Here is a 12,601-nt window from a genome sequence, read left to right on the forward strand (position 1 = left end):
TGTGCTGATTTGTGCTGCAAAAATGAACGTTTGTTCCGGTTTGATTTCGGAGATTATTGCGCATTATGTGTACATGTACTCTTTGATTCAAAAGTATTATAACAACAAAAATGTTTGTATGTACAAATAGAATTATAAAACTTTGGGGTATACAAAAGAACAGATGTGACTTCCATATCAGAAAAAAATATTTAAAAACAAATGGGATTTTTGTTTTTTTAAATTTAATAACATGGGTGCAAAGTGTGCGGTGCTTGAGTTTACATAATCTAAAAATCTTAAATGTCCATTATCTCAGAAACCGAACCGGCACAAACAATTGTTTTTGCAGCACAAATGCAGCACAAACAAATGCTATATTTGTTTTTTAAAATTGCATAACATGGGGTGCAAAGTGTGTGGAGTTTCAGCAAATATAATGGGTCATATCTCTGAAATCAAACCGGAACAAACAAATGGTATATTTGTTTTTAAAATTGAACAACATGGGGTGCAAAGTGGGCGGGGTTTCATAAAAAATAATGCGCTATATATCTGAAACCAAACCAGAATAAACATTTTTGCAGCACAAACACAGCAAAAAAATAAATGTTATATTTGTTTTTAAAATTGAATAACATGGGGTGCAAAGTGGGCGGAGTTTCAGCAAATATAATGCTCTATATCTCCGAAACAAAACCGGCACAAACGTTCGTTTTTGCGGCACAAATCAGCACAAACAAATGGTATATTTGTTTTTAAAATTGCATAACATAGGGTGCAATGTGGGTGGGGTTTCATAAAAAATGAATGCACAATATCTCCTAAACCAAACCGGCACAAACGTTAGTTTTTGCAGCACAAAATGGTATATTTTAATTCAGTTTTTACAAACATGGGGTGCCAACTTCACATAGGTGGGAGCAAGTCATGCAAAAGTATTTGCTGTAACACTGACAAAGGGTTAGCTGCAGTACATTTTTGTAAATTTGTGAGTCTAAGGATTCAATGTATACAGTTGTGGAAGCAACGTTGGAGCCGATGTGGTGCAGACTCGCTCATGTGCAACTGCACACACAATTTACAAAGTGCTTTCTACGCCAATTGCATCCTCAGAGGCGGCACACTTAAATCATTGTGGTTTGACCCACTAGAATAATCGACAAGCCCTACTCTTGTGCAATTGGTTGCACAAGCGCAGAGGCAGGGGTGGTACGAGTAAACACTTGTGCAACTATAAATGATGGGACCTTGTACATCTGAATAATAACAAATGAAGCCCATAATCTCAGCAGACTTAAATGCACATCTGTGTCACTCCAGGATTCATAAAGAAAATGTCTTGATGTTTACCCCATTTAAAACAATACTCATAATAGGTTGCAACCATTATTGTAACAGCACCCACAGCATGGCTTTAAAAACTAACTAAACATCTTGCATTATCACAAAAAAAAAAAAGTTTAAAAGATAATTTATAAAATAAAAGTAAAGTCTTAACTTTCATGATTCAAATAGGACATATAATTTTAAACAACTTTCCAATTTACATTTATCATCAAATTTGTTTTGTTCTCTTTGTTGAAGGCTAAACCTAGGTAGGCTCATAGGCCGATTTCTACGGCCTTGAAGGCCGCCTCTTATCTCCATTACATATTATTACCTTTTCAAAGCCAGACAGTGCTAGTTAATTGTGCTCACTCCCATGGAGTTATGCATGAGTCAGCACTATTTGGCTAAAATGCAACTTTGTAAAAAGCATTGAGATAAGGGGCAGTCTGCAGAGGATTAGATACAAGGTAATCACAGAGGTAAAAAGTAAATTAATATAACAGTGTTGGTTATGCAAAACTGGGGAAAGGTTAATAATGTGATTATCTTTTTAAAGGGACAGTCTACACCAGAATTTGTATTGTTTTAAAAGATAGATAATCCCTTTATTACCCATTCCCCAGTTTTGCATAACCAACACAGTTATAATAATATACTTTTAACCTGTAATTATCTTGTATCTAAGCCTCTGCAAACTGCCCCTTTTTTCAGTTCTTTTGACAGACTTGCAGTCTAGCCAATCAGTGCCTGCTCCCAGATAACTTCTCGTGCATGAACACAGTGTTATCTATATGAAATACGTGAACTAACACCCTCTAGTATTGAAAAACTGTTAAAATGAAATCTGAAAAGAGGTGGGCTTCAAGGTCTAAGAAATTAGCATATGAACCTCCTAGGTTAAGCTTTCAACTAAGAATACCAAGAGAACAAAGCAAAATTGGTGATACAAGTAAATTGGAAAATTGTTTAAAATTTCATACTCTATCTGAATCATGAAAGTTTATTTTGGCCTAGACTGTCCCTTTAAATAATAACATTTTTCAAGTAGACTGTCACTTTTATTTAACCTATGTTTAAATAGAGCCTTCAATTTAAAAAGGGTTCTAATTTATTTCTATAAAAAAAATTGTTTTTGTGATGACCTTCTTTATTGAAGAGCATACCTAGGTAGGTAGTGTGCATGTGTCTAAAGCACTGTATGGCAGCAGTTTGTTAAAAAAAAATAAAAATAATAATAATAATAATAGAGCACTCCACATAGTGTATCTCAAGGTGTTTTAAATGACATCAATAAGAAAGTCAAATTTGAGAAAACTCCAAACCAATGTTGTCTATGAATAAGCTGAAACCTGACAGACCTTGTTTATAGACACTATTAGTTTGGAGTTTTCACAAAAGAGACTATACTTTGTATTGGAGCTACAAAAAGGTGCGTTTGAGATATCTCAGAACAGGCTATGTGGTTCCCACAATTTTATTTTTCAGAATAGATACTTTGATGACAAATTCCTCCATCCAGAGCATATTTTTGGGTGTGGGGCCGGCGTTACCCTTTGTAGAGAAGCCTCTTCAATAAGCACCTGGATACTTTGTAAATTACCTCAAGGGACTAATTGACTGTGTGATATCATCTACAGTATCTTTTAAAACGGACAGACTACTTAAAAAGATAGATAATCCCTTTTGTTACCCCTTTCCCATCACGGTTATATTAATATACTTTTTATTTACCTCTGTGATTACCTTGTATCTAAGCCTCTGCAAACTGCCCCATATTTCAGTACTTTTGACAAACATGCATTTTAGCCAATCAGTGCAGACTCGAAGGTAACTCCACGGGAGTGAGAACAATTTTATCTATACGGCACACATGAACTAGCACAGTCTAGCTGTGAAAACTGTCAAAATGCACTGAGATAAGAGGTGGCCTTCAAAGGCTTATAAATTAGCTTAGGAGCCTACCTAGGTTCAGCTTTTAACAAAGAATACCAAGAGAAAAAAGCAAAGTTGATGACAAAAGTAAATTGGTTTTAGTTGTTTAAAATTGCATGCCGTATCTGACTCATGAAAGTTTAATTATAGGAGTTTAAACATGTATACATACCCTACATTAATGTGTATATAAGTGCATTTACTACACTATACAAACTTTAAAAGGGGCATGAAACCCTTAAAAATGTTCTCTCATTATTCAGATAGAGAATACAATTAAAAAAAAAAAGTTTCCAACGCACTTTTATCAATTTTACTTTGTTCCCAAGTTATTCTTTGTTGAAGAGATACCTAGGTAGGTAATATGCACATGCCTAAATCATTACTTGACAAAACATTGTGCTGCCATCTAGTGATCTTGCTAATGTATAACATTGTTGCAAAACTGCTGCCACATAGTATTACAGACACGTGCACACACCTGAGCTTACATATATGCGTTTCAACAAAGGATAACACGAATACAAAGACAATTTGATAATAGAAGTAAATTGGAAAGTTGTTTAAAAATGTACTATGTTCTATCTAAATCATGAAAGAAAAATTTGGGGGTTTTATGTCCCTCTAAATTATGAAGTCTAAAGGGGCTAAAAGCTGTAATTTCATTTAATTAAATATTTAATATAACTAGTTTTATCTAGGTTGGAGTTTTGATTTAATATTTTTGTTTTGTTATCATAAATACAAAATGCGTAGTTTAATCATAATAAAACTATTTCATTCCATACTTATTTACACTGTACTAATGTTACTAATCTCACTTTCTAATCCAGAAATGCTGTACCTTGAATTAGCAGAACATTTTCAAAAACAAGCTTGTTACTTTACATTTTACAATAAATAGTCCTAAAATGTAAAAGCATAATGAATATGATCAAGTTTATGTAATTGACCAGTTTTATAAAGTGAAAACAAATACAACTTGCCCCTCACACTACTGTTTTTCACAGTTCCTCATGTTTGTCTCTTTTTTCTAATGATTAAAAATAAATCTCCAATCCATATACGACTTCAAATGTATGCAAAGAGCAGAAGAATGCACAGACTACTGTGGTGAACAAAGCCACTAAACAAAAGTGTAACTTCCTAGTCATTTTGCAAAACTTTTAAATTCAATAGATGCCTGAAATCTGCAGAGCCCTGGGATGGCCACTTTGAGAGTTCTCTTTTTTTTATTTTTTAAGATAAACGTGCCCATGATTTACCAAAACATGAGCACCACTTAAAGATACATTCCAGCCAAAATTGGAATAATCCACATGAATGCATTTCAGATTTGAATAGAAGCATTTTTGTAATATACATGTATTAGCAAAAATGCTTCTAATTAAAACTATAGCTGTTTCAAAAGTGTATTTAAGTATGCACCGTGCACCAGCATTTTAAACATGGTTTGGGTGAGGTAAATGACTTCATAAAATCTAAAATTTAATTTATAAGGTGCTAGGAGAGTTTAGGGCATAATTTGCTTTTACCGCGCTCACGACAAAAACAAAAATATTGCAAAGTGATACATAGTATATATGGATTAATGAATGAAGGCATTGGCTACTGGATTAGTTGTAGTTAAATTTAGTATGAAAAAATGAGAAAGAAGAAAAACTAAAAAATTTAAAACATATGTAAAATATATAAATATTATAACATATCTTATGTCTTGAATGAGGACAAATACTTAGCTAAGGGGTAGGAAAACTATATATATAAAAAAGATATATGAAAGATAGAGAGATATATATATATATATATATATATATATATATATATATATATATATATATATATATATATATATATATATATATATATATACACACACACAACAGAGATAAGCGAAATAGAGCTCTAAAGAGGAGTATGTTATCACTACATGGGGAGGGTATTAACCTCAAATGCATATGATGTGAGATATAATATATAGAGAGATAAATTAAAGGAATGCTGCTAAATCTATGTCAGTATTTAGCCCATATGGTTTTCTTGTTTTAGTTTGTAAATCCAATACGTTTCCCTTTCTCTCAGCTGAGAAAAAGGGAAACATTGGATTTACAAACTAAAAACAAGAAAACCATATGGGCTAAACACTGAAATAGATTTAGCAGCATTCCTTTAATTATTGTACAGCTCCTCCACTGGCTGAATGATAAGCAAGTCAGTCTGGATAGGTGGTGTAAGGGTAAAGAAAACTCAGCATTTGTGCACACTTTATAAGTAGTTAAGTGGTCAACAGAAAATATTTGGTATATTAAGGGAATAGTATGTATATCTATTTTAATACAGCATAAGCTACAATTTATTAAAGGGACACTGAACCCAAATTTTTTTCTTTTGTGATTCAGATAGAGCATGCAATTTTAAGCAACTTTCTAATTTACTCCTATTATCAATTTTTATTCATTCTCTTGCTATCTTTATTTGAAAAAGAAGGCATCTAAGCTAAGGAGTCAGACAATTTTTGGTTCAGACTCTAGACAGCGCTTGTTTATTGGTGGGTGAATTTATCCACCAATCAGCAAGAACAACCCAGGTTGTTCACCAAAAATGGGCCGGCATCTAAACTTACATTCTTGCTTTTCAAATAAAGATACCAAGAGAATGAAGAAAATGTGATAATAGGAGTAAATTAGAAAGTTGCATGCTCTATCTGAATCACGAAAGAAAAAAATTGGGTTCAGTGTCCTTTTAAAACTTCTTTACATTTATATGCTGTTGTAAGAATTTTAAATTATGATTTTCTCATATTATGTTACTACTACTTTTTCTTATACTGCCACACATTATTTTCAAATAACAAATAAATTCATTGTAGAGGCTGTTGCTGTTTACTCCCAGTAACACTGCACTTCTCAGGTCAATATTCCCAAATTATATGGTGATAAATAACAAAAAACAAAGTGTCTATAATGTTACATGAAGAATGAATCCCCCTAATCTGGTCAGTATAAAATATGCCTTGCCTGAAAAAGATAATGGTTAAAAGTTTGTCTATAGTACAGGTGGGTTCTACACTTTAATGTCTAAGGTTTTTGTTTTTTTAGCAACCTTAGCTTGTACCCTATCAATGGATGCACAGTGGATATGGCAGAGGGGATCATTTACTTATTCTTACTTATCTTATTTATCATTCTTGTCCTGCTGTAGCATAGGATATGTAAAAAAAAAAAAAAAACTACCTTGTAAAGGAATGGCTGTTAGTGCTACAGTAATAAATGTGCAACCTCCATAGTAACTGCAAAACAATTGTGTGTAAGAGAGTTTGTGTGTGTTAGATAGTGAGAATATGATAGAGGGAGCAATAGGATGTGTGTGTGAGAAAGTGAGAATATATGTGAGAGAAACTGTGTAACAGAGTGTTTAAACGTGTGTGTGTGTGTGTGAGAGTCTTATTTGTAAGAGTGTGTGAGAATTAGTATGGAAAAAGATTTCCCAGGGCATAACCTAAATAAATCACTGTGTAATGAAAATGATGAAACTTAATAAATTGCCACATACTTTAATGTAAGGACTGGCCCATAGGGTGGTCATACACAGGCACCAGGGATCATAACAGGAGATTGATACAATGTGGTGCATAGGATGATCCTACTACACTTTAAAACGAATACACATCAGATCCTAATCAAATAAATAGGAATTATACAAATGAAACCCTAGAAGATGGGATCTTAAACCAATACCTGCAATTGAGATGCTGGCAAATGGGAGGATACAAGTGAAACATGAGGTTTCTATACGGGACCTGGAATTCTAGTACATGATCTGAAGAATAAGCCAGACAATCAAGATAAATAAACTAATGAGGTTATCACTTTGATGTGTGCACAATGACACTGACGCATGCAGAATATACGCTGGTATATGAGGCGGACATTCATGCGATGATACTTTGGTACATGGGATGGATATGCTGAGATGATGACAGGCTGATTTTAGGATGACACTGGTAGTACATGAGATGCTGTGTTTATGCTCCGCCTGCACGTAGAGCTATACCGCCCTAACGGGCCTGGTTATTTATCATATACATATTATTTAGATTTCAGTACCCAGTGGGTTACCCGAGTCGTGCTCCCCCAGAAAGGTGTCCTCCTCCCCGGCCCGAGGCACCTGCTCTCCCCCGGGATCCTCCTCGGGGAGGCGGGGGAAACTAGTGATGCTCATATAATCCACGGGGGAGTATGAACCCAGAGAACGACCTGATCCTGGATCCGCCATTTCCATCGTTTCCTGACGTCACATGCTGCTGTGGGAGGATTGGGTGACGTAACTGCAAGCGTTCTGGGCGGGGAATTTACGTCACTTGGCAAATGGCGTGGCTTGCACCTGTGTCTTTTTATCTCAGCGATAGAGAGATACAGCTTTTATGGGGGTTCTCAAAATGGTCACTATACTTATAGCGGGTTCAAATGCATGGTCTAATGTGTATCATGATTTATATGCAATGGTGTTGGTGCTGTTAAAGTACTGTGACGAAAAATTGCTTAAAAAGTACAATTCTGGCACCTTGTTTTATAGCTGCTTTTTGAACAATAAATAAAATAAATAATAAATAAATAAATAATAAAATAAAATAAATAATAAAAATAATACGACAAGGAAGTTGGTTTCTTATTCAAGCTGTTTCTTATTCGTGAAATTCTGTTTCTTATTCATGGAAGTTGGTTTCTTATTCAAATTTTTTGTCAGACTGCTTTAAATTGACTTTAAAGTGAAGGTCAAGTTTAGCAGACTCACTCACGCCGTTGTATACATTATTAATTAATTATCTGTCCTTTAATTCATCATTTTTTTGAGTTATCAATATTTTTTTTTATATTTATTCATCTTTATTTGGTTTTTGAAGTAGTGAAAAGTGAACAATAGATTGTACATTCAATTCTTATACATTGCATAACATCCATCTGGATTGTAAATTAGTGTCCATACTACCACTGTCCACCATACATTTGAGCAATTAGTGTATTTCCAAAAATTAAAAGCCATTAAGACTATCAGGTGTACATAACAACAAATACATACCGAATATCAATAATAACAAAACTACCTAATCTCTAACTCATAAGAGCTAACCTACTGTTATTGAGTTATCAACAATATTTTATGCCTTTTTTTACCTTTAAAACTGCCTCCGATGCACTTCTTTCCTCCGCCTGCCATTTTTACAAATTGATTGAAAGCCGAGTCCTATGTGATACACCAATGGTCGTTTCCACCCCGGGGCGTTCAGCCCCTTTTGTTCAACGTCACGCTATTGTTTTGCGCATGCGTATAACCCGCAATCGCCCTGCTTCATCATGCTCGTTCTAATTCATCATGCTCATTCATTGAATATTGTTGTGTCAATAGCGATATTGCAGAGTTTTACGCATGCACAGTTCAACTCACGATCGTAAATGCGCTTTGGAGCGACGTAGAGAGCGGGTGGGACCACTGGATACGTCACACCAAGAGAACAAGGAAATCGTGTCGGGGAGGAGTCGGCATTGCAACAGTATACATTTTTATAACAAATTGATTTAAATAACAAGAGTTAAAATACATTTTAAAAAATTAGCGACTATATTAATGCACTATTTATACATGCATTGCGGTAGACAACTGTAAACCTGAATTTCACTTTAAAATAAAAATATAGGTTTTATTTAAATAATAATATGATTCATATAATGTAGTTACACAGTAGTGGAATCCCTTTATACAGCAATTGGATATACAAACTGGAAAAAGGGGCATACATTGGCACCAATACAAATATTACTATTTTTAATAAGTAACTGATATTTTGAAAGGGTTAATAACCATTGCGCCACTGCTTTCACTATGAATATATACAGGGTAGATTCCCCTCCATAACATGCAATTGTTTTTAGCCTGGCCCAATGGCGTTTTGGGCACAGAAATTGATGCCAACCCTGGCATAGGTGCTCTAATTCTCATTGTTAAATAAGTAACTGATATTTTCAAAGGGTTAACAACCATTAGGCCACTGATTTCACTATTAATATATACAGGGTAGATCCCCCTCCATGACATGCAATTGTTTTTAACCTGGCCCAATGGTGTTTTGAACACAGAAATTTATGCCAACACTGACATTGGTGCTGTAATTACCATTTTTGAATAAGTAACATATATTTTTGAAGGGTTAATAACCATTGGGCCACTGATTTCACTATGAATATAAACAGGGCAGATCCCCCTCCATGACATGCAATTGTTTTTAACCTGGCCCAATGGTGTTTTGGGCACAGAAATTGATGCCAACACTGGCATTGGTGCTGTAATTACCATTTTTGAATAAGTAATATATATATTTGAAGGGTTAATAACCATTGGGCCACTGATTTCACTATGAATATAAAAAAAAAAAAAAAAAAAGCAGCACGACAGTCCTCCTTACAAATAATCTTCAATATTTATTGTTGCATTACAGGAACAGACAAAGACACCACAACGTTTCGGGGCAGATGCCCCTTAATCATGTGATACAAACAATCACAGCACACCTGATTTAAATAGGCTAGTACCTGGGAGTTTAACCCTTACATTCTAAAAAATACCAAACAGGTAAATGTAGCGCCCTTTTGTGTTACAGGTTGTGTGAAACAGTTACAATTAAAAAACAGCTAAGAAGCCTCCTAGAAAAAATGATCTACAAAAATACATAACAATATTTACACGGTCAGCAAAGCAGAATATGTTATACACCTTTAACAGCAAGTATTAGTTAAAGTACCTTACCCTGAAAAAATACTTAATTCATTAGTGAATGACAATAATACCACCAGAAAATGCAATACTGCTAAACATGACCTTAAATGCACAAGATAACAATACCTAAATTTTATACATGATTATCTAATTACAGGATAGAAAAAATCATGATCAACATTATTAAAATGGATAGATTTAAATTCATACAAAATGTATATATTACCACAGTTTAACATTAACAAGGGATCTGCAAATCATGCTTCTCTGTGCACAATGATGTTGATTTCAGTGAACATTCTAAAAAAATGTTATAAAAATATACATCAGTACAAATATTACACAGAAATATAATTTTCAATAAAAGGATGACCAATTAATTTCTCTGTTCATTCCTTTGGGTTCTAGAGTATCTAATTTAAAAATCCAAAACGTTTCTCTTTGTTTAAGCAACAGTTCCCTGTTACCTCCTTGTCTAGGTGTATTCACTTGTTCTATTATCTGGAATCTAAGTTGGCTAATGTGGTGTCCGGCTGCAATAAAGTGATGCGCCACAGGGGCAGTGTGAACCATGCATCTTATGTTACTCTTGTGCTCTGTGATGCGATCACCAATGCGCCTAGTGGACTCACCCACATAGCACCGCCCACATAGGCACTTAATGAGATAAACTACAAACTTGGTGTTACATGTAAAGCAATCCATGTACTTAAACTTATATCCTGTGTGTGGATGAAGAAAATGCAGACTCCTTATAATGGAACCACAATTGCAGCAACCCAGACAGGGAAAGCATCCCAAACTTTTTTTAGTAATGTAACCTTGTGTTTGTGTTTTGCCAGGACCTATGTCTGCTCTAATCAATGTGTCTCGCAAACTTTTGCTGCGCTTATAGGCTGGCATTGGGTTCTGGCCAAACTCCTCTATGTCTGGATTGCAACATTGGAGAATACCCCAATGGCGGCGAATAATTTTAGATATTAGATTACTCTGCAGAATTCTGATACAAAGTCATTCTTTTCTTATCATTTGTAGCTGATTTAGGTTGCAACAAAAACTCTCTATCCAAATGAATGACATCATTAATGGTTTTAGTAATGAGTTCGTGGGGATAACCACGTTGTAAGAATTTATCTCCCATTTCCATCAATCTATTTGTGGAGATGGTCTTATTGTCAACAATCCGTTTTACTCTAAGCATTTGGCTACGGGGCAATGATTCTTGATTTATTGTTCCTGTAATGCAACAATAAATATTAAAGATTATTTGTAAGGAGGACTGCCGTGCTGCTTTTTTCATTGAAACTTACAAGCTTGGCAGTTGCTTGTGACTATCCTCCTGCATCTGGGCTACAAGTGCTGGTCACACTATCCTTACTTCTTCACTATGAATATACACAGGGTAGATCCCCCTCCATGACATGCAATTGTTTTTAGCTTGGCCCAATGGTGTTTTTGGAACAGAAATTGATGCCAACACTGGCATTGGTGCTGCAATTTAACATTTTTGAATAAGTAACATATATTTTCAAAGGGTTAATAACCATTGGGCCACTGATTTCACTATGAATATATACAGGGTAATAGGGTATATCCTCCTCCATGACATGCAATGGTTTTTAGTGTGACACAATGGTGTTTTGGGCACAGATATTGATGCCAACCCTGGCATAGGTGCTCTAATTCTCATTTTTGAATACGTAAATTATATTTTCAAAGGGTTAATAACCATTGAGCCACTGATTTCACCACGAATATATAGAGGGTAGACCCCCCTCCATGACATGCAATTGTGTTTAGCCTGGCCCAATGGTCTTTTGGGCACAGAAATTGATGCCAACCCTGGCATAGCTGCTCTAATTTTCATTTTTGAATAAGTAACTGATATTTTCAAAGAGTTAATAACCATTGGGCCACTGATTTCACTATGAATATATACAGGATATATTCCCCTCCATGACATGCAATTTTTTTTAGCCTGGCCCAATGGTGTTTTGGGCACAGAAATTGTTGCCAACACTGGCATTAGTGCTGTAATTACCATTTTTGAATAAGTAACATATTTTCAAAGGGTTAATAACCATTGGTCCATTGATTTCACTATGAATATATACAGGGTAGATCCCCCTCCACGACATGCAATTGTTTTTAGCCTGGCCCAATGGTGTTTTGGGCACAGAAATTGATGCCAATCCTGACATAGGTGCTCTAATTCTCATTTTTTAATAAGTAACTGATATTTTGAAAGGGTTAATAATCATTGGGCCACTGATTTCACTATGAATATATACAGGGTAGATCCCCCTCCATGACATGCGTTTGTTTTAACCTGGCCCAATGGCGTTTTGGGCACATAAATTGATGCCAACCCTGGCATAGGTGCTTTAATTCTCATTTTTAAATAAGTAACAGATATTTTCAAAGAGTTAATAACCATTGGGCCACTGATTTCACTATGAATATATACAGGGTAGATCCCCCTCCATGACATGAAATTGTTTTTAGTCTGGCCCATTGGTGTTTTGGGCACCAAAGTTGATGCCAAGAGAGATGTCACACACACAATGTGAAGGGCCTAGGTGCAGAG

General features: G+C 35.0%; 1 protein-coding gene across 1 annotated transcript in view; it reads right to left on the reverse strand.

The window, feature by feature from the left end:
* GGT7 (gamma-glutamyltransferase 7) overlaps positions 1 to 7,518 on the reverse strand; it is a 203,036-nt gene extending 195,518 nt beyond the window's left edge. The window contains exon 1 of the mRNA XM_053714073.1: positions 7,362 to 7,518. Within this exon, the coding sequence (XP_053570048.1) occupies positions 7,362 to 7,518 (157 nt within the window). The remainder of the gene's footprint in view (positions 1 to 7,361) is intronic.
* Positions 7,519 to 12,601: the final 5,083 nt, after the last annotated feature.

The sequence above is a fragment of the Bombina bombina genome, chromosome 1 (genome assembly GCF_027579735.1).
Source record: "Bombina bombina isolate aBomBom1 chromosome 1, aBomBom1.pri, whole genome shotgun sequence".
NCBI classification, from domain to species: Eukaryota; Metazoa; Chordata; class Amphibia; order Anura; family Bombinatoridae; genus Bombina; species Bombina bombina.